The 23166-nt window shown below is 36.6% G+C and overlaps 1 protein-coding gene across 6 annotated transcripts in view; it reads left to right on the forward strand.

Moving 5' to 3' along the window:
* The window catches only part of EPS8 (EGFR pathway substrate 8, signaling adaptor), a 133454-nt gene that overhangs the window by 84363 nt on the left and 25925 nt on the right, over positions 1 to 23166 (forward strand). For all 6 annotated transcript variants that reach the window (XM_061988861.1, XM_061988860.1, XM_061988865.1 and 3 more), the window contains 10 exons: positions 6160 to 6227; positions 8331 to 8492; positions 8686 to 8835; positions 11132 to 11214; positions 13256 to 13392; positions 15144 to 15217; positions 16032 to 16158; positions 16514 to 16602; positions 20189 to 20263; positions 20866 to 21014. In XM_061988861.1, coding sequence (XP_061844845.1) covers positions 6160 to 6227; positions 8331 to 8492; positions 8686 to 8835; positions 11132 to 11214; positions 13256 to 13392; positions 15144 to 15217; positions 16032 to 16158; positions 16514 to 16602; positions 20189 to 20263; positions 20866 to 21014 — 1114 coding nt within the window. The remainder of the gene's footprint in view (positions 1 to 6159; positions 6228 to 8330; positions 8493 to 8685; positions 8836 to 11131; positions 11215 to 13255; positions 13393 to 15143; positions 15218 to 16031; positions 16159 to 16513; positions 16603 to 20188; positions 20264 to 20865; positions 21015 to 23166) is intronic.

The following is a 23166-nucleotide window of genomic DNA, read 5'->3' on the forward strand; positions in this document are numbered from 1 at the left end:
GTACAGCATCAGTTGGCGCCAATAGCCAGGGCTGTGCTGGGGGTTTGCCAACAAGTGACAGCATCAAGCAGCCTCATTCCCCAGGAACAGTGAGCTAGTGGTTCCCTCCAAATTGTTAGATTATTATATGATACAGAATTGAAAGATGATGCTAAAATTGTCTTCACACGACCTCAGAAAAGACTAGGTGTTTTATACGTTGTGTTTATACTGTCATGACTGTGATTAGGTGCTAGCAGAGAAATTGCATATGTATTTTTGCATTACTCAGATACCTCATTCAGAACAAGAATTGTAGTGCAGCTGATTCAAGGGAATCACAAACAGATAGTAGACTTGGCAAATGAGCCCATTAAAAGAAGTTATCCATGTAATATGCTTGTATTATTTGATACTCAAATTAATTAACAAGTGATTCCTCAACAACACACTTTGCTTAACAGTGAGTTACATATAGCCATGAGGGAGAAGTTTGTGGCATAAATCTCTGAAAGTGACAGTGTGTGCTCCTGTGAAAATGGGATTTGTTTTGAATTCAAGTTTTGACCTTTCTCCCTGGGTGCGTAAGTCACATCTCCTGCACTTTGCTCTCAGTCCTGAGTTTTTCCAGCTGATGCAGTGCATTCTTAAAAGGGATATCAATCCAATGCAAAACACAAATATATGGTAGTAAACTCAGTGATGTGTGGTAAGAATTTATGCTGTCACTCCAGGATTCTTAGGATAGCTTGTGAGGGAGATTCATAATCCATGTCCACACGGATCGCCATCAGATGTTAGAGCTTTGTCTCTTTGTACACTGTACAGGCATTATCCAATTTGGCTATGGAAGAGGAAGGTGGAATCCATCATTACCCTTCATAGCACTGATAACATTTATTACTTTTGGCCTGTGCAATTATTTGTAAGACATCAGTGGAAATCTAGAAGTCTAGGCATTGAGATTACTCATTTCTGTTTTAGGTTCTCAGGAACTGAAAATTCATTGTATCTAGTTATCACAGCCCTAACCCTAACCAGGTCATCTGTTAAGACCCAGCCCAAGATGCATTTTTTTCTGGTCTGAATTTTCCCTATCTATATAAAGAATGAGATTTCTCTTATAGTGATACATTTCTCTGTGTGGTCTTCTGAACAGCAACACAGAATCATGCTACAGTAGAGTTTATCAAGCAGCTTTCTAATTTGCTGTATTGCTGTACACTCTTCCTGGTGGAAAGTGGGTGAGACAAGACCCTGACTAAGTCAGGTTCTATTCATAGCCTCAAAGGACCTTGGACAACACTGCTGTTTTTGTCTGAAACTGTGTATTAGTTATCTTTATAAAGTATGGAATGGTCCTTCACAGAAATAACTGAGGAGAGTACAGGGTTCTTGGTGTAGTGAGGGCAAGGAAGAGAATGAGTGGAGGCAATCTTGAGACCTGTTTGTCTGTTGTGCGCTATCTAGTAGTGTTTCTGACTTGGCTAAACATCTTTGATGAAGAGGTTGGTTTTTGTTTTCTAGTGTTTTTTTCCAAAACCAGTATGAAATCAATACCTTTTAACATCTTTTGGAAACCAGAAACATGGTCCATTCCTGATGGCAATGATGTGAGTTTAATAAATTCACAAAGACATGACTAGCAGTAGCATCTATCAGACATCAGACAGCAAGAAGATTATTAGTTTCTGTGGATCAATGTTTCTGTGCCTTTGAAAGGTTTAGTAGCTAGTAGATCTTACAGTCAGGACTTAAGAGTGAAATGCTCTGCTGCTTTTAAGTTTATGCCGTTGTGTTGCAAGAGATTTAATTTTCATAAAATTCCTCTGGGTTGCATTTGTTATAGATTATTACTGAGAAACTAACTTAAGTGTCTGTTGCCATGGCCCTTTTTGGTTTATTTTCTTTTCCATTATCAGAGGGAAAATACTTTAGGTAAATTGCGTGCAGCGTGTCAGCAGTGTGTGAGCTAACTGCAGTATTAAGGCTGCCCTGCATTTTACATGTTGGATATAAGAGCTGCCATAAGCAGAGTAAATAGAAAAAACTCAATAGTGGGATAGTTGTTTTAATCCTTTGATAGTTTTATACATCCTATCTGGAAGTCTCTGTTGCAGAATTCCACTTTAGCTTCAATAATTCTCTTCATGCTTGAACGCATTTGTGAGAGGCTGAGATTGATCCAGGAGGATTAGGAGAGTGAAATGGAGTATACAAAACAGTTGAATTTATTATTTTTTCCATGTCAGGAATTGACCTCAGCCAACAAATAAGGATCTACCCAATTGCTTACTCATTTTCTCTGTCTCCTTCATGCAGTGGCATTAGGGAGAGAATAAGAAGAGCAAAAGCACAAATAAACTGATGGGTCAAGATAAAGATAGCTTAATGACTGAAGTGGAGGGAGTAAAAATACCTGAGTAATACAAAGAGAATCATTCACCACTTCCCTCAAGCAGACCAATGCCCAGACAGTCTCTGAACAAGGGCTACTCTAGAAAGACTACCTGCCAGTTTTATTGCTGAGCCTGACATTATACAGTATGGGATAACCCTTTGGTCAGTTGGGCTCAGCTGTCCCAACTGTGTACCCCCCACAGCCTCTTTTGCACCTGCAAGCTTAAGGTAGTGGAGCACATCGGCAGAAAGGAGTACAAAAAGGTTTGTGTTCTCCTTTCTGAGGGCAAGGTGACAACTTGCAGAGGTTCATAGGTGGAATCTGGGATATGAGCCAGGCACTAGGAGAAAGCAGAGGCCAAGATTTAGTTTTGGGCTACTGGCAAAAACTATGGGGAAAGGAATATGTTCTAGATACCAGTCTTTCCTTTTATCTGCATTATGTTTGTATTATCATGGGGGGGCCCTTTTCATTTAGTGCAATTTCTGCCAGGCAGCCAAGAAAACCATCTCTCAGGGAGCCTGGGTGATTAGCAGCTGGATTGAGCCTGTATTGGAAAGGAGAAAGATTTTCTAACTATTGAATTGTAAAAATTTTGAAAAACAGAGGTTGAGGCAAAACCTTTCCAGAAGCAGTGGAAGAATTTTGTCTGATGCTAGGGTGCTTCTTAGATGATGTGTTTTGAATGGTGAATAATTTCAGGGTGGAATAATTTCAGGGTCTCAAATCTACCTCCAGCTCCTCTGTAGCGGTGTTGACGGCATTCACAACTGCTATTGACTACTTCTTAGCACATCCAAAACCACAGCTGAAGTAACTAAGAGCCTGTGAGGTACCCTCTCTTTCTGTTTTCTGATTGGTCTGTAACTGCAACAAGACTTGGAAGTCTCCACAGTTTTATTTTGCGTGCTTCACTGCAGAGATTAGATTGTATCACTTTCTTGGACTCTCAGAAAAGGGAGTCTCCAAGTCTGTGTAAGCAAAATAATTTACATGACATTTTTTGGTAGAAGGACCTCAAAGGTAATAAAAAATGGTGGTTGGTGCCTCATGCCTGTCAATGTTTGAGGCATATAGACAATGCCCTCTTAACAATGTGCATTAACTCTTGGTCAGCGCTGAACTGGTTGGGCAGTTGGACTAGGTGATCATTGTCGGTCTCTTCCAACTGAAATATTCTATTCTAAATGATAACTTGGATCTCTAGCATATGCTAATAATCATTCTGCCTTCATTAAGGAAGTAAATAGGTAAATAGGAGTTGTTTCTGAACTCAGCATGGACTGTCAGTTTTATGGTGACCATATGTTTTATTTATTAATACAAATATAGCTTGACTTTTGCTAATAGGAAATTTTATTGAAGTTCTTATTGCTATTCTGTTATAGTTAAGAATGCAGAACTTGAGGGCTCTCCATAGCACTCATGTAGGCAACCACAGGCTTCAGTAGCATTCAGAAGGCTCTGTCTGTTATATAAACACTATTGTTCTTACCACAGCGTAGTGTGTTGAAAACCTTGCCATTGTGTCTGTTATGAGTGTTGTGCTGCTCTGTGGAAAGCCGTGTGTTAATCAGTGCTACAAATGGTTTTGGATAGTCTGTCTTAACATAGAACAAAATTTCTGTAAATCAGAGCAAGGAATCTCTTGAAAAACTTACTGTGCTTTTTAATTCCTTTGGAGCCTCTACATAGGCCAGAATTTCTTTATCTAAAATGACTGCAACTGTTATTGTTTACAGGGTTTATGAGTCTTACAGTGGATGTAAAATTTCTTACCCTTGTTTACTTTGTTCCACTTAAAAGAAAATAACAGTCAAAACTGAGTATTAGATGCATTGTTAATTGAAACAAATTACTTTTTTTTTAGCATATATTCCTTCTACTGGACAGCGTTGAGCTATCACAGTCCATAACATAGTATTGTTAACTGATCCCCTTGGAGATGCAAATAATTTTATAGGATTAAGTTATATATTGCTTTTTAATTCCCTTGTTTTGTTAGGAACAGATGGACTTTACTTCTTCAGATCATCATCCAAACAAAAAAAGAAAGGTAGCAAGTCAGAGAGTACTGCATTACTGATGGTTTTGTTGAGGTGTGCATGTGTGTGTCTACTGTGATTAAAAAGAAATTCAACCAAAAAAATAAGTAACATGCTGCAAAAGCAGAAATAATAGTTACAGTTAGAATCATTGTAGATTCTCTGCTCTGGAATTTCAGAATAATGGATAATGAAAGTAAGACATGTATTTTGAAATATTCATGCACCTAGTTAAAACTTCTCTATAATCCATGGTGTTCTTGAATTTGTCTGATACATTGCATACTTCTTTTGCTAAAACAATCCTAGTAGCTGGATCAGTAGCCAGGATGGCTCTGTTGCATGAATGGTGTTTGCAATCATGAGAGGGGGACTTCAAGCCAGTGAGGGATTTCAGAAACTATATTATCTTTCATTGAAGTCACTGAGAACTGGAGAAATAATGATGTGATTATAGAAATGATATCTTCAAGTGACATCTGAAAATGAGGACACTGTTGTCTTTGTCAGGACCTGAAGTTCCTGTCTGAAGGAACCCTGGTCACAGAAGAAACATTTATAGGGTGACTCTTTTGTCTGTCCTCACTGCAGATCTCAGTATGTCACAGATCATCTGCTTGTTTTGCAGAAAGGAGCTTAACTTTCCTGTCAAAAGTCTCACACACTTTTATCTCCAAGCACTCCAAGTATAATGAAATGAATGTATTTTGTACATCAGGTACTTTCCTTCTGAACAAAATAAAGCTGCCTATTTTACCTGAAGAACAGAAATCAAGTTATTTAATGAAATGGAGAGAAAAGAATTCTTACAATTTCCTTGAACTTCTCTAAGCCACGTCTTCTAGTGACTTTCTTCCTTAGACAAAGCTCCTGATGTTCCAGATCACACAGTAAAATGATTATAGTGAAAAAAGAGAATAACTTTCCAAATGTTACTTTTTTTTCCCCTCCACTAAAGTTGAAAGTTTTTCTTCAGTATTCATCTAAATTCATTATTTTGTGGTGTGGTGATGTTGTACCTTCATTGTGCTTTTTCCCTTCCTTCCTCTCTTCATTTAATATTAATCTATTGTATAGAATAAAAGCCAAATGACGTTTCTGATTTTGCAGCATTGTGTGTTGTGAGCTGAAAATATTTCTTTTCAGAGATATTTGGTGTGTATCTATCTCTTTCTTTTTTTTGACTTTTTTTTTAAACTCCTTTCCATGCATTATTTACATTAGTAATTCATTAAATTGAATACTTTAGAAAGAAATAAAGGATGAGTCAGGTCTGTTTTGTGTGTGGCTTTGTAGTTTTGCAGATTTAACATGTAAATTTTATGTATATCAGAAAATGTTTTTGCGTTCAAGTGTATTCATACAAATACAGTAGGACTGATGCTAGTTATCATATTGCTACCGAAGTGTCAAGCAAATGATTTTAATAATCAGGCTTCTGAATGAAGCATTTCCAGTCAGAGCATTCCTCCTCTGCAGTCTATTGACTCACTGGAATAAGATAACTCTTTTGTTTGCACCCACCAGCTCTCTGTTAACATCGTGAACGTAAGTATGATCCTTGTGCTGGACTATGTGGAGATGAAGGATTTTTCGGTCAAAATACAGAAATAACAGCACCTGATCTTCTGTTTTCATACATAAAACCAATCTTAAGTATCTCTCAAAAGTATTCAAAACAGCAAGATAAGAAGTTGAATGAATAACCATTCTTTCTTTTCTTTCCATCTCTAGAGCAAAGAAAGAACTATGCCCGAGACAGTGCCAGCAGCATATCTGAAACTTCACAGTATCATGTAGAGGTGAGACGAGGAGTGATATAATAATCATAGCTTTCAGTTACAAGCAGTTATTTCCTACATAATTTTTGAGGATAAATGTGCTTGAAGGCATATACATCTTCCAAAATATCCTGCCAACCTGAGGTCACTTCAGAACAGATTACACTGAAATGTCTCAAATTCTAGAGCTTTGCCATAATGAGCTGAAATTTGTGTGTAGTTTGGCAAATGGACAAGAGTTCTCAATTGGTTATCAATTCAACACATTGTGCTGCCGTGGTTTGGAACCTGGCTTGTTGCAAGGCTGAGGCAGAGCAGAAAAACTATACTGTTGGCAAGGCACACTGTATGATATTTAAAATCAATACTTAGATCAGTTACAATCATCAGAGATGACAGAATATTCAGAAAGGAGCATTAACCCTAAAAGCCTCAGTCTCTATACCACTATATAGTGGTTAAACAAATATATTCTGTTTACATAGATTCTTCCCCAGTGTAAAGTACGCTACTTCCTCTCTTAAGCTGCTTTACAGAATTACAGCATGCTGCTGTCATATTTTATCCGAGAGCAGATATATTTAAAATATTCAGCAGAGTAATCCTGTCTGCCCATATGTAGCTTGTTAAACACTTGTTCTGGTTTTGACTGAGATAATTTACTTCCTAGTAGCTGCTACAGGGCTATGTTTTGGATTTATGTTGAAAATGTTGATAATACAGGGACATTTTGGTTACTGCCCAGCAGGGTTTGGACAGCATTTAGGCCTTTTCTACTTCTCACCCTCCCCTGCCTGTGAGTAGGCTGAGGAGGCATAAGAAGCTGAGAGTGCAATGCCTCATTCTGTAGTCTTACTTTGGCACAAACTTTCTCCTACTATCATCAGACCACTATCACGAGTTAAGCCAAATCTTGCAAATACCATAGATTCTCAGCTCCTTTTTGCTGGGTTTTAAATTAGCTGTAAATTGTGAGATCATATGCAGAATAGTCTTAATTTCAAGTGCTTCTATCTTATGATCAGTTTGCAAATTAATATTTGTGTAGCATCTAATTATCTGTCTATTTTGGTTTTGGTTTCTGTATCGGAATAAAAATTAGTTACTTGTATTTGGAGTCTAAGCGTTCCTGTGTGAGCAGCCAGTAGAGTTTCTTTCACTTCTTTTAAATACTTTGATTACATGCAGCTTGTATCTACTCTCTTGTCTCTCATTACTAAGTGCTGTTATCCTGTAAAAGAAGAAAACACATTTAATTATTATTTTTTTTACTTTTTTCTTTTCTTTTTTATTTAGAAAATAGATGTTCAGGTACATATTAAAAGTGGTTCAGCTTGAATGAGTGTAATCAGGTCTTCAATAGAAATGTGAAGCTGAATTTATGCCTGGAAAAAAATGAAATACTTTTACATATTTTCTTGCATGGTTGCAATATTGAAAGAGAAATCGTCAAAACAGTAATGACAGGGAGGCTACTTGAAGTAATATAATGTGTGAGGTAATATTCAATTTTTAGACGACTAATTGAAGAATATTCCAAGTCGATGGTGAGCAAGAGTAGCTAGTATACTATGTCTCTACTGGGATTCACATATGAGAAGCAACCAGCTTGTCCATAAGGTATCCCAGTCAGGTGCAAGCCTATCATGGTTACTATCAGCAGGCTAGCTGGCAGCTCTGGAAGAGATGAGGTCACTCCAGGTCAGGGCGGTGGTAGAGGTACACTAGGAGGATGCTTCTGGGAAACTTCTGCTGATGCTTCTTGGATTCAGCTTTCCAAGAAAGACAGGTTTTCACTCCTCGAGAAAGCTAATTAAATAGGGTTTAATTCTAACTTTGATATCTGAAAGATGCCAGATTATGCCTTCAAGTCTAACCGCTTATTGTAGTGAGGAAATGACAAAGGATGACAAAGTGAGTTACAAAAATCAATTGACTTAAAGTGACATTGACATTATGGACTAAGGAACCTCTCTTATGGCATATTAGTGGGATCTGTCATATACAAAGGCACTTGTATTCATGAATACTTTGTGTAGCTATTTTCTGGCAACTCGAATACTGACACTGCTGAGCAATAGGGAAAATTATGATTATTTCTTTTAAATATGTCTCATTCACTAGCACTTGACCACTTTTGTTCTGGACCGAAAAGAGGCAATGATTACAGTAGATGATGGAATAAGGAAGCTGAAATTGCTGGATGCCAAAGGCAAAGTGTGGACTCAAGATATGATTCTTCAAGTGGATGACAAAGCTGTCAGTTTGGTGGACCTGGAATCAAAGGTAAGATCTGTGAGTGGCAGTCTCATTTTCAGAGACAGAGAAAAAGGGAACAGGCAGAAAAATGATGTATGAGAGATTCGGTATTTTAATTAGCTTATTATCACTTTCCCTTTTTAACTCATGCAGCTTTTCTGAGATCGGGACACTGTACAGTAAGGTGATGCTTTACATTTGATGTTTTCTTTTCCAACAGAATGAACTGGAGAATTTTCCTTTAAGCACAATTCAGCATTGCCAAGCTGTGATGAATGCATGCAATTACAATTCAATTCTTGCATTAATATGTAAAGAATCAACCCAAAACAAGCCTGATTTGCATCTTTTCCAATGTGATGAGATTAAGGTAAGATAGTAATGGACATCTGCTATGACTTATTTGAATAGGGGAAATTTTATCAATTGGCAAATACAGTGGATAAAATCAGAAGAGCTGATTTGTAGAAAATAATTCTGTTCTTTTATTCTTATAAATCTGCTTTAGGTTTAATGCACTTATGATAATGACACTAATAATAGTTTATATAGTAAATGTAGCATAGTATGCCTTGCAAGAGGGTAGTTCAATACGTAAGCTGAATCCTAAGTGGAGATTCAAATATGTTGTTACTGCAAATATCAATTCTTGGAATGTGTGACTGTTCATTTAAGTTTCAAAAGAGTAAAAGATCTGAAATATGTATGTAGCTTGCATTCACACTTCTGAAGACAGTGGTGTAAAATAGCTTAAATTATCTCAAATTTATTTTATAATCTGCAAAGAATTAATCTGAGCCTTTAATCTTTTCCCTTTTTCTACTATTTTTGTCACTAAACAATTAAGCCTTCTGTACATTCTCAACTGTCTACATCTCTGCTCTGCTGGAGAAGTAACTAAAAGGAAAATATTACTTGCAGTAGATGCAAAACAAAGAAAGAGATTTTCTCTAATTAAAATATTTCCTTTAAGTGTAGATTTTTTCATGTGTTCTGCAGTACTTCTTTCTTTCCAGGGCTATAAGTTTTAGTTTCTGTTATTTATGCTATAAAATTTGTATTTCTTTAAATTACTGTTGATAATTTCATGGGGATTAAAAAATTTCTTTGTGGTAGTTCATATTGTCTTTAACCAATGGATTCCTAATCACACTGTGCAATTGTTTTGATACTGGTATAGTGGTAATGTGAAGACTGTGTCATTGTGTGATTTGTTGCACAGAATTTACTATTTCAAGGCAAATTGGAATCCTGTGAGAAGTTCAGGTGACATGTTAAATAATGCAGGGATTCTTTTCTGAGGTCTGGATAGACCCAGATTCCTGAAGTGTAGAGGTGGTCTCTTTTCTTCTGACTTTTTCACCCTTTGAAATTGTTCCTCTTGTACAAATAAGAATGCAGAGCACATAAGCATGACTTGGAAGTCCAGGAACTCACTTTTCTTTTGAGATATTGTTTGAGTCTGTGACCATAGTCTAGGTTTTTGTTCCTTGTCTATGAGACTTGGCTGTTTTTTAAAACTTAAGTCTTTCTCCCTTATTTTTCTTACTTTTGATTAAAAGTTACCCTGAACCTCAGGAGCCTCTGCAATAATAAAATAACAAAAATCAGTAATATTTGGGGCATTTGGTACTTTCTAAACAAAAAATTGTTAAACAATAAATATCATGAGTATGATTAATGGAATTCGTATAAGTTTCTTTAAATCCTCTTAAGTTTTTTCTATTCATTCTTTAACCTTAATATATCCTTCATACATATTCTGTAGCACAATTCATTAGAGCCTGACAAGCCACTTAATCTCCTTGGGTCCTAAATTCATCAAAGTCTTCTGGTGCCAGCAGAAGTTACATATTCCTCACAAAAAGTCACATACTTCTCCATTATGAGAGTACTAAGAAGGATGTAGACCTTGTAGAGTGAGCCAAACACTGACAGATTTGGGCTTTGACAAGCTATGTAGGAAATTAATTTGTCAACTGAAGACATGTAACAGAGCATTCTAAATCCTACGAGAAGTCATGACCTATTTTAACACAAGATCTGTTAAAATAATGCCTTGGACATGCACCAAAATTTCACTTGTGGGCCACTAGTGGAGGCAGACTGCAGTTATGGAGAGTCAGGGACCTACGGATTAGGAAATGTTTTGAAAAATTCATCATCTGTTATATCAAAGAGAAATTGGAGGCTATCGTTATTTCTTAAAGGAAACTATGTCACTACAAGTTATTTTCCAAGTCCTTTATGCTGCTACTGTCTACAGTAGATTAAGTTGGGTTTGGAGTTTTTTTAATGTCTTTCCTCTAACACACTTGAAAAAAACCCAAAATTGCATGTGCAGAGGGGAAAAAGTAGCTTATGTACTAATGGTTGACTTGAGATAATTACAACTGTTCAGACAAATTTGATATCTAGATGACATACTCATCTGATGATAATCCTTGGGATTGGAACAGTGACAAAAATACCAACTTCTAGACAATAACATTGTTCCTCTGTTCTGTTTATGTGTAAAATAATTTATCTAAGAACTTTGAAATACATGGTATTTAGTAAAATTTTCTGAAATCTAAAGATGCCATAAAAAAGCACAAGGAGATATTTATTTCATGTCTGAATAATCTAGCTGATAACTGAAGATTTCTACTTCCTGTCTCTTTTAGGCTAACTTTATTCATGAAGATATTGAAAGTGCAATCAGTGACAGCAAAAGTGGGAAACAAAAGAAGAGGCTTGAAACACTGAGGTAAAAGCCTGACTTCTTGGCAGTATGTAGAATCGTGAAACAGTGTTACAGTGTCCAGAAGCTTGCAAGTCTGTCTGGTGTCTTTTGCTCTTTTTTACTAGTTGATATGTCCAACATCGTGTGTAGAGGCCTTGCTGCAGTAAAAATTATCTCACGCTCTCCTGATTTATAGCATCACTCTTACCTTTTCTGATTCCACCTTACTAATGAGACCAGCTGACATCAGTATTGTTTATGAGAGAGTAGCATTGTATGTCACAGTTCTGCATATGGGTCAAGTAGTTAATAATTTAAATTTAAAAAAAAAAAGTTCCATAACCCCAATTAAATAAGATTACAATAAAAAGTTTTGGGATCTAGAGATGTTAAGATAAATAAAACAGCAATTGAAGATTGAATAATCTTCCTGCCTGCCTATTTAATGATGCTGAAGACTTCTTGTTTCCATGATAGCAAAAGCTTCTCTGCCAATTGGAAAGCGTGAGATAAAAGAGTCTGTTGGGTTCAGAGAAGATTAATACAGAAATGAGAGGTAGCCAACAAAGGCATAGGAACAAGGGCACAAATATTTTAGGTACTGAATGATAATGGTGGTAGTTTGTTGAAAAATTAGTATCTAACTGTATCCTTATAGTATCCATCAATAACAGTTTTTTGATTCAGATAGAGAAGTCTCTGCTGGACAAAAATCGTTACTTAAAAATGTCGTTATTGTGTGAATGAGTTTTTAACAGTCTTAGCTACCTCTTAAGTTCTGTTACACAATTTGTGCAGTTTTTGTAGAACAACAGACACACTAAAAAAACCAAAATAAAAACTGAATTGTGTCTAACTTTTGTCTGTGGATTTAGAATTAAGTAAGTAGTCTTTACTGTTTGTGGGGCTGTAACAGAAGTGTGGAAACACAAAGAGATGATCCAGAAGGATTTAAAAGCATTGGATGGCATAGGAAGCTAATAAGACTTAATTGGGAAAAGAATATAGGTCGGTAGGTGGCAAAAATAATCCAAGATGTCCATCTCTGAGGGCTACAAGACCAACAGGTCACAAATGTGTGACAACTTAGTGTCAGTTGCTTGCTATTGTATTATGTACATGCTGGCACTGGGTCACAGGGAGAGACCCTTCTGATTGACATTGCATTATTGAGTTGCTTCAAAGTTATTGACAAGTAGAAGTGTAGAACATGTGTAGAAAAGTGCCCAGGAGACTTGAGGAAGGAAAGGTGAAGGAAATGTTTTAGTTCTGTGTTCAAAGATCAAATAACACGTCACATTTTGTAGTGTTGTTGAATGCCATGAATGAGATGGGATTATAAAGAGATGAATTTAATGTGAAGATCTTGCTTTTAAGTAGGGGTGTAGGGGTGAAATTTGTGTATGACAGGAGTTGTTGGGATTTTTTTGACGGTTGGTATCAAGCTGCAGAATGACTTCAGTGATCCCTTTCCTTATGGTATTTAAAACTACACTAAGAACTGGAAACCTGGAAAATGACATCTGGGAACATTGATACGTTTGTGTCAAGATTGGATGAACAGACTGTTGTCGTAAAAAGGAAAATGAGCCAGTACATTTAATTAGTTTTATTGATAGGGTTTTAAGAATCAGATGGTTGATGTCCTGTCAAATGTAGGGACTAGATAATCAACTTGTCATGGCTGAAAGGTAATTTTTAATGAAAACTTTCACAAAAAATGTAAGTAAACTGCATAAGGTGTTAAAAATGCCACCAGTTAAACCCAAGCCACTGTTTTTAACCTGTGTTAAATTGGCAGGTCTCTAAGCATCTTGTTTTGTGTCACTGCTTGAGGATTTCTCATGCAGCCAGGTAACAAAGATTTCCTAACCCCATCACGAGTGAGTTTCCTACTGTGTTTAATGTATTTACACAACATGGTTTTGAGTACTGCTTACTTGGCAAGTCTGAAGTATGCTCAACAGAAGAGGTCCTTGTGAAGCCTCCTTGTCTTCTTTGATTAAGCACTAGAAAAGAGAATGTTTTTCCTTTAAGTCACACTTGTGCGCTTTCTCTCTTCTAGAATGATATCCAAAGCTGACAGTGCCATCCCACCACCACCACAGGCACCTGCCCCTGTGCCACCGGGCACCGTCACGCAGGTGGATGTGAGAAGCCGTGTGGCTGCATGGTCCGCATGGGCTGCTGAGCAGGGGGAGTGTGAGTATTTCTGGGAGCCTACTGCCCCATAGCATGGCGCAAAGCGGTCATTCTGGGCAGTAGGTTTTTATGATGCTCTGTAATAACCAAAATGATTCAGAAACACCACTTTCATAAATACATCCTTTCATAAAATTGCAGCAACTGAATCAAGACATGGAAATGGTTGTACAAAGTCATCTGTTCTCGCTGAGAGCACACAGGATTATTCTCCCAGTTTAGTTTGTAATGCCCCAAGCCACTGTTGCCTGATCTAGGGAATAAGACCTGACTGTCATAATCTGACTTGTCATTTATTTGCACTTGGCTATTTCTGAATTTCTGTTCAGAGTGGCTTTTACTTGCATTTAGCTAAATGGGAATATGGGCCACCAGTTCTACCCTGTGCTTTTTTATGAACATAGTAATAATCACAGTAACCAGTACTTTCATAATTCTAGTAATTTAATAATACTTTTTTCACTAAAAAGGAGGGTATAGGCCAGATATTTTGACAATTAAATAGTATAATCACAGATTAAAAATTCACTAGAGATCAGCATTATTTTTTTATTTCATATTTATATTTAGCTTTATAATCGCCTTTATGACTAAATTAGCTCTTTTTTTTTTTTTTGGTGGGTTTTTTTTGCCTTTGAAGCCTTAGCAAAGGAATGCTGTAGCATTTCTAATGTGTTTGGATTTCTTTATTTGGTGGTTTGTTTTTTGGTTCGTTTTTTATAACCTTCAATAGAAACATTTTTATTTTGATCAAGTTTCTTTGAAAAAATGTATTCTTTAGAAACGGTAAAACTCCTGTTTTGATAGACTGTTTTAATGTTAATATGATGCCTTTTTTAGGTTTGGTTGGTTGGGTTTTTTTTGTAATAGATATTAAAATTTTAAAGTCATTAACAATGGAGTCTTTATTATTTTTTATTCAAATATTCGGAGAAATCTGTAATGTTAAGAATGTTTTCATCTATCTGTCTACATTATTACATCTATTCTGAGTAAAGACTGGTTTGTTCTGCTTGACTTCAGAAAAGTTTCATTAGTTTGTCATTGTCTTGCCAGACCACTTGTGGTTCTGAATTCCTGCAGTTGCTTTTATTGCACTCATGTGGATGTTTTCTAAAAAGTATTTAGTGAAATCCCACCTGTTAAAAATGCAGTACTTAATGTGACTTAAATATGCAAAACTTACAATTTCTCAAAATGTAAACCTTTGTTGTTTTCAAATCAAAGTCACTGTCTCTATCTGTTATTATTCAGAAACAGCATTTCTGGCACATGATTACCTCCCATTTCTGTGTTACGAGGTGTGGCATCTCTTTTTGCTAATTACCTTTTGCATCAAAATTGCCTTTGAAGTCATGGATACACTCTTGCTTACTTCTGCTGGAGCACCTTTCAGCATATTTTGCAAGATGTGATGATTTATCATTATGTTGTAATTATAATCTACCACTTTCTGCCGCTTTTTAAAAAATTATTTAGGCACTGGTACCACACTTCTGTGGGAACTTCAGTTATGCAGCTAAGCTGACTGAAAACATGCACCTAAGCTTTTTTTGGGCAGACTTGGCGAGGTCAGGCATGAGGATGCAGGATTTTCAGGTTGTGTGGGGTCCTTGCAAAGTGAATGGTACAACCAGTTTTGTCCATCTTTTCCTTGCAATAGTATGGTTTAAAGCTGAAGCTGTATATGAAGTTTTGATTACTAATTTCTCATGTATGGATGTTGTATTCTCTTCTTCCCTTTTCTGCAGTTGAAAAACATAGACAATACAATGATCAAGAAGAAACAGCAGAGATGATAGCAGCCAGGATTGACAGAGATGTTGTGAGTGAGAAACTACAAGTGATATTGCTTAATATCTGTGAAATTCTGTAGCCCTACTTCATGGCAACATTTTTTCCATATGGGAAATTCAGTTCTGGAGGAAAGCTTTCCAGGCAGCCCATGTTTGTGTGGTAGTCCTAAAAATGAATGGGTGGTAGTTCTTTTACTTATTTTTTTTCTTAAAAAAAAAAGAGGGGTTGGGAGAGTGGAGGGCGAGACAGGGGCCACACACACACTGAAGGTTGATGTAAAGTTTTCTGCTGTGAAGAGCTAGAAATATAAGTACATAACTGTGATTTAGAAGAAATTCAGCAAACTACGTAAGGATAAAAAAATCCCATCAATTTAGTGGGACTTAAGTGTGTGCAATATCTGGAAAATAAACACAATGTCATTCCTAAAGACAGGTGACCCGTGTATATGTATAACCTAAACTTTTCTTGGCTATAAACAACAACACTGGGCAGGTCCTATGTTGTATATGTCAGTTGCAACTTTGTATTTTTTTACTTTGCTGTTGCCCTCATCAACAACAGAGGGTCTTAAGAAAAGCATGCTGAGGCCTGCTGCATTTGTGTATATGTGTTTTCCCCATGGTCTCATTCATTCTACTCCACTTGCTCTTTGAAAACAATTCTTCAAAGAGCACTTCTTTGCAGAATTACATTCTGACATTGGACAGATATTTTAATACTTTCTACTAAAAGAGGTTATTAAGTTATACAGCTTGTCTGTTAGTGTGGTCATTTTGATTTCTGGAGTACTTCTACTTTAGATTCTGTAGAGAAACTATTACTTTTCTTTTCTCTGATAGCAAATTCTGAACCATATTTTGGATGACATTGAGTATTTTGTTACCAAACTTCAAAAAGCTGCTGAAGCTTTTGCTGAGCTTTCGAAGAGGAAGAAAACAAAGAAAAGTAAAAAGAAAGGACCTGGAGGTAGGAGAGCTTACTGCACACAATTCTGTTTCTCTAACGATCATTGAAGCAGCTACTAAATGAGTCTTTTAATGTTGTTTTTTCATGAATCTAGTAGTTTTCTTTCACTTCGAGCACAAAAAAATCCTACACAGTATATTCTTAGAGGGAAGCCTATGAAAATAGTTTGCTTAAAGTTAGGGTTGTGACTAATTAGAGATTTGACTACAGAATACACTCCCTATCATGATTCCATATTTACAAAATTGTGTAGGTTAGTAAGTTTATTATATCATTATACATTTACTATATCTGTATTATTTATAGAAGTTATATACCATAAAAATGGATATATAAAAATCTGATTTTGTTACAGAGGGAGTTCTCACTCTCCGTGCAAAACCACCACCTCCAGCTGATTTTGTTGACTGCTTCCAAAAATTTAAGCATGGCTTCAATCTTCTGGTAAGTGATTGCCAGTAGATATGGTGATATGAGGCATGTGACAACAGTTCTTTCATGGGATAGCTGCTCTTAAGTATAACATAACCTTTGTTTCTGTACCACTACAAAATAATGTCTATGTCAGTTTTGCTGCATTGTTTTTCCCATGTCTTATTCCACTAGTGAAGAACAAATAATTACAGTGAAAGATGAAGAGAAAGAAGAATCTGTAACATGAGATTTCTCCTGTTCCTGAGCATCTGGATGTTTTATTGTTGATACCCCTGAGGGAGTTGCAGAAGATCATCTTGTCTTTGGGAATGCATTAATCAAGTTTTCTGCCTTCTGCATAACTTTCTGGTGCCTTGTCCATGTAAAGGGACCTTGTGAGTCTTAAGTATCCTACTGCTGCCAGATGTGCAAAGGTGGTTACACCATGCAGGGAATTGTGAACCTGAGTATATTTTCACCACTCTTTCAGAAGGAACAGACTTACAAGTATCCTCTTCAAGAATGCTGATATACCTGGAAATGTCATCTTTTTTTGGTCCTTGGCTGATACACAGAAAGATAACTCAGTCAATATTTGACTGGTCTTAGGCTCTCACCTTTTCCTTCTCCATTCAAGGTGGAACTGAGGCAAGAGCCGAGCTGGCCATCTCTGGCCTGTGTTGGCCTTTTAGATTGGGGGTGCTGCTTCTCAAGTTTCCTACATATTGAACATACTGCTTCTTTAACATTATATTTCTTCCTTTCCTGGTTCTTTAAAGCCATTTACTTGGGAAATTTAGGTTTAAATTGTAAAACAACTTCTAGGAACATCTGTGGGATTCATGACTCAGTTGCATGTTTGCCAACATCACCAGCTGTGGCCTTAATTTAGTTTTTTTTAGCTATGTCCGTCAGATTCTCTGTGCTTGTTGCCATGATTAAATAGGACCTTTCTGGCCTCAGAACATGCCATCTGATAAATCCCTGCTGCTTTATAAGTTCTCAATGAGCAGAGATGCTAATTCAAGACTTTTTTTCCCAGCATTTCCTCTTCAGCAAGTGCTATTAAAGAAAGGCAGCAAGTGGGACACCTTCAAAGCATTCGCTTTGAGATACTGACTGTCCTTTCCAATTGCTGGGGAAGCAGTGCCAACGGAGACAATTGGTTTTGCATTCACTGAATCAAATAATCTTTTTCTTCCTCCTGAGGAATGAATTCTGATTGCAAGGCTGTAGGAGGTATTTAGGAATATCTATTTTTGTAAAAAAAAACCCTCTAAATAAAATTATTCTGACTTTAAAGGATTACCGTTTTAGGGGAGGAATAGATGTCTTAGAACACATTGATGAGTCTCAATAATAGTGCTTGTAACGTTCCATTTTCTTCATTCTTACTTCTTACCACATTCTGCATTTAAATCAGTTTTTCACAGAAGAGCATGTGCATTTCGAATCTTCTGTACATGAGAAGAGCAGGTCCTGTTTTGGTGGTCAGCAGCGTCTAGGACTTGGTTTCTAATGTTGCTCTTGAAGAGCTGTATTATAATAGTGCTTTACTTCAGCATTATTTTAGGAGCCACAGAAGCCTGAAATTTCCCTTCCAGATGTTTTATGTAAGATATGGAGAACTGTATAAAATGAAGAATTTAGTTTAAAGATAAAAGGAGTAGCTAGAAGAATAAAATCTTTACCAGTAGAATGGAAACTATTTGAAGACACCATTCGGGAAGCTTCTAGAAAATGCTTACTATCTGTCAAAAAAACCTTGAAAAGGACAAAGTTGTTACGACTGAAGAACAATGTATAGGAAGTTAGAAGTAAAACCACATCCTCCTCCTTTCTTCATTTGAGGCATAATCTGGAAGGCTAGATGTAAATTAGAATGATGTTAGCTGAAAGCAGTTTAAGAAACAGACAAGATGCAATGAAACTACTGTAGCTTTTTAAAACACATTCTGGCATGCTTCTTACCTCTGGTGCCTACAGGACCAAAGTGTGATGTGTAAATGAAAGAAATCCTCCAAGAATCTGTATCAGAGAAAGTATATATGTAATCTTTTTAATGCAGGTATTTACTTTGAAAAGCTTGATATTAGACAATATGTTCATGAAAACTAATTTTTTGGGGGGCCACAAAAGAGTATCTGTTTCAAAATGAGCAACTGGTAATGGTTAGAGAACAACAGATCAATACGACAAGTTACAGGCAGATGAATAGAAGCCGTGTTTTAATGGGCACCGTTCATCCATCTAGTCTGAAAACCAAATCAGCAAACCACACAGTATGGTGTGTAATGTCTCTCAAACTGTCTTTCATCCAGAGGAAGAGAAGTGATTAAGTAATGTTGATAACATTTTAAAGTCATTCCAGGGATCTGAGGGACTATGACAACTGGGTACCCCTGAGGTACCCACATGTGAGACACAGTTTGTAGGCAGGTGTATTGAATTGAGGAAGAAGCATACATCAGATGCAGTTTGTACGCAGGTATATTAAATTGATGGAGAGGCAAATGTGCATCTTACATCTTGCAAAACAAAATAATGCCTGCACATCTGTCAGTTCTTTAATTTTGTTTCTTTACATTTCTAAAACTCATCCAGCAAGCTTGTATACCCTGAGTTCTTAAAGAAACTGACCTACTGTGAAATTGAATGTAGCTTCTTAGATTCTTGTTTGGTGAAATAGAAATCAAACTATAGTACTGATCTAGGTGAATCTGCTTTAGCAGGGAGTTGGACTAGATGATCTCTGGAGGTCCCTTCCAGCTCCTACCATTCTATGATTCTGTGACTAAAATGCCAGTGCACAAAGCTCAGTAAATTCAGCAGTGAAGTCCCACAGATGCCTCTGCAGAGGCCAACATATTTACAGGTGTTCTGTCAAATTGGGAATGTCAAAGTTGAAAAATGTAGAAATATAACAGATAAAGTAACAGATGAAATTAAAAATTAAGAGATGTGATAGTCATGGGTGGGTGGGGAAAAATCTCATATATAAATCAAATCAGAACAAAATGTTGATGTAATAGAGATTCCTGTGAGACTGTCATCTGTGTTCAGTGGTGATCAACTAAGCAAATGTTAGAAACCATTAGGAATAAAAACAACGTACAATTAACAAATAAGGAACATCAAGATGCCATTACATTCCCTAGCCTTATTTTATTCTCAGCATAGCAAAACTGTAGAAGGCACAGGGAGGACAAGAATTCTCAAAGGAGTTATGTTAGATTGGAAAAGACCAAACAGAGGAAGAACGTAATAAATCTATAAATGGTTATGAGCATCACCGGAAAAAAACCAGAGAATTTTCATTTGAAAGAGGAACTAAAGAAAAGTGATGAAACTAAGAGGTGGTAAATTTCCAAAGAAGATGGTTCTTTACAAAGCATGTAATTCATTTGCAGAACTTCTCATTTTGCACAATAGATGCTAAAGATATACATGGATTCAAAAGCAGTGGGGTGAGTTAGCACTTGCATTTAGCTGATGTTGCAGACAAATTACTGGGCTTAGGTGAACCAGTGGCCTGACCAGGGATGACCATTCTTACGTGAACTTTGTCATAAAAGTTAAATGGTTTTTAAAATGTGTAATTTTCCTGTTCTTTCAGGCCAAATTAAAGTTCCATATCCAGAATCCTAGTGCAGCTGAACTAGTTCATTTTCTCTTTACCCCTCTACAAATGGTAAGGTTTTATAATTTTCTGAGTATTTTCCTTCAGAACTCTTGTTTTTAATATGCTTTGTAATGTTTTCAAGGATAATAAGATTCAAATACTGTGTTCCTGGAGAGTAACTAAAGAGAAATGTGTGTATCGCAGGATCAGTTTCTCTTTAGAAAATAATTTATATCCTTTTCTGTGTATATTCCCAGCTCTTAAATATATTTATTGAAATCATCTTTAGCTCTGTGTGTTACAATTTCCCATTACAATTTTTAATTAACAATGAAAAATTACATACCTTACATAATATAGGAGAGTTGAAAGTGTAGCCATATAACTATTGAATGGAAGTATATGTGGTTTTGAACTGTAGAGCAAAAATAACATTGCCAAAAGTGGGTCTAAATATGAAATAGTTGGTGACCAGAACAGCAGTTCTGCAATAAATGATTTTGTTAATCTGCAGGACTTTAAGGAACATTGTTAGCTTCCTGGAGTTTTTAGAGGTTTGGAGGTGATTTGTAAGGAGTAGATGTTTCCTAGCAGCACTGTAGGTAACTTATATTCACAGTAACCTCCTTAATGACAATTTGTATGTCGTTTATATTAAAACTTGGATCTAGGTGGTACAGACAACAGGAGGTCCAGAGCTTGCTGGTACAATTCTCAGCCCTCTCTTAACAAAAGATACTATAGACTTTCTGCGATATACTGTCACCAGTGAGGAAGGGCAGTTATGGATGTCATTGGGTGACACATGGACCAAAGCCAGGTGAGACAAAGCCTTTGTGTATTTTAGAGACCATCTCTAAACTCAAGTTTATTGACATGATCTTAACCAGATTATCCACCTCCCAGTTGACTCAGAATTAATTTGTTAGACTGTGGACTCTTCTGAACTGTTTTTTGAAGTTTTTGGAAAGGAACTCTGTAGCGTCTGTGGGATTTGAAGTGGTTTGGCTTTAGAGGTCTTAAGGAAGGAGAAACTGCAGACAGAAATTCTTGTTCTGTCCATGGCATCAAGAACCTCTTGACATAACCTCTGGCAATCTTCTGAACTATCCCCTACATGTTTCCAGTAGCCTTTCACTAGTTTTCTTTCAACCCAGCTATCTGGACTTCATTAAAAGTCAATTTGAAGAAGCTGCAATAAAAAGTGACAGAATATTGAAGAACGGGATACAGATTTCTATTCTCAATTTCCAATAATATCAAAAGCTAAAAATGTACAATATCTTTAGTTTTTCAAAAGTATCATAATGCTATAGAGAGAATGCTTACTGTTTTTAAACAATGCTTATTGGCTGAACCATGTCACAAGTGCATACTCTACAAATTGCGCTTAGTGGATTCACTATTATGGTTAGGCTTAACGAAAAATAATGATTTTATGCATTTGGATTTTTTTGAGAAATGTGGCTTGAAATAACTTAGGTAGTTAGAATATGCAAAAAAAAAAGCTTAAATTAGCAAAGTGTGTTTTAACCCTAATCTGCAGTAGGTAGGTACAATCATTTGGGCTGGAAAGGCATCATGTGTTTTGTGTTTATTCATCCTTGCTCTTAGATTTCAAATTAGAATATAAACATCTACCAAGTAGATTTGTTTTGATTTGATTAAGAAGTAGTTGAGTGTTTTACTGGTAAGGAAGGCTACATGGAAAGCCCTGTGGGGTCACAAAAAAATCTAAAAAAAGTATGGAGAGTAATGTGCAGGTCTTTCGCTTTCTGTGATTTCCCTCTTCTGAAGGGCCAGGAATGTCAAAATTTGTCCTTTGGGCCTGTTTTTCAGCCTGCTTCTACAAAATGAACTAGAAATAGGAATTACAGCTCCTTGTGATTGCCAGAGAGTGTACTCCAGCAAAGCACTATTCATGTGCCTTTACCTGCTTCAAGCTCTGCTGACTTCATAGTAACTTTTGGTAGGACTGGCAGTGGAAATTGCCTCCTGGCATTGGACTCCTATGCAGGGAAAATGGATCATTGAGTGAAATGAAGGGCTTCTTGCCTGAAGGACTACCGTCATCATTCGTTTAGTGCATCCTGAAAAGAGTTTAATGGAAAGAGATGTGGCTCATGTCGGACAGTGAAGAATGGAGCACTCAACGTAGTTGGTTGAGCTGTGTAGATTAGAAATGATGGTTTGATTGATCTCAATATCCAGCGGTACACTCTGGTATGGTGGAGCAGGAGAGGTGAATGATAAAATTCAAGAGTTACTGATCTACCTCAGGTCTGCTAATGGGCTAGTAATTTCTGACTGCTCCTACAAGTTATGTGACTGGCAGCATTTGTCCCTTAATTTTAAGCAATGTAAACAATGAGACTATTAAAAGACTGTGATATACATTCCTGTTTCTATTTCTACTGTGTAATTTATATTGTAGGGCAGTGTGTTCAGTACTGTAGAAGGAAGAGCGTGAAAACATTCATTTAGGTGTTTTGTGTTACAACAGTTTACACTAATGGAGCTCTGAAAAGTAATACAGTATATTAAAAGATGAATCTGGAATATAAAACAGCAAATGTAATGATAACTCTTGTGTCCTAGAGCATCTAAAGTTCAGGTTTTTTTTCAATAAACTGTTTTAATTTTTAATTTTGGATTTGGCTAGGGCCTCTAAGCTTCCATGCTTCATACCTACTTTCAGACTTTATAAGAAAAGCAGGCTGTTTCTTTGAAGTCTTTTGTCTGGTGCTTCCATGCAAATGCTCTATGGGCATTGCAATACTTTTCCCCCATCTAACAGTTAAAACAAGTGCTAGATTTGTTTGTGATTGATTCTTCTTACTCATCCTTTGCTACAAGACAGATGTTTATTGAGTTTTACCACTAACAAGTCCTTACAGCATGAACAGTTTCTTTCCACAGGGCACAGCAGGAAGTATAGTTGTGGTCAATAAATGTTTTTTGCCTGTTTTCTG

This window comes from Colius striatus, chromosome 1 (assembly GCF_028858725.1).
Source record: "Colius striatus isolate bColStr4 chromosome 1, bColStr4.1.hap1, whole genome shotgun sequence".
NCBI classification, from domain to species: domain Eukaryota; kingdom Metazoa; phylum Chordata; class Aves; order Coliiformes; family Coliidae; genus Colius; species Colius striatus.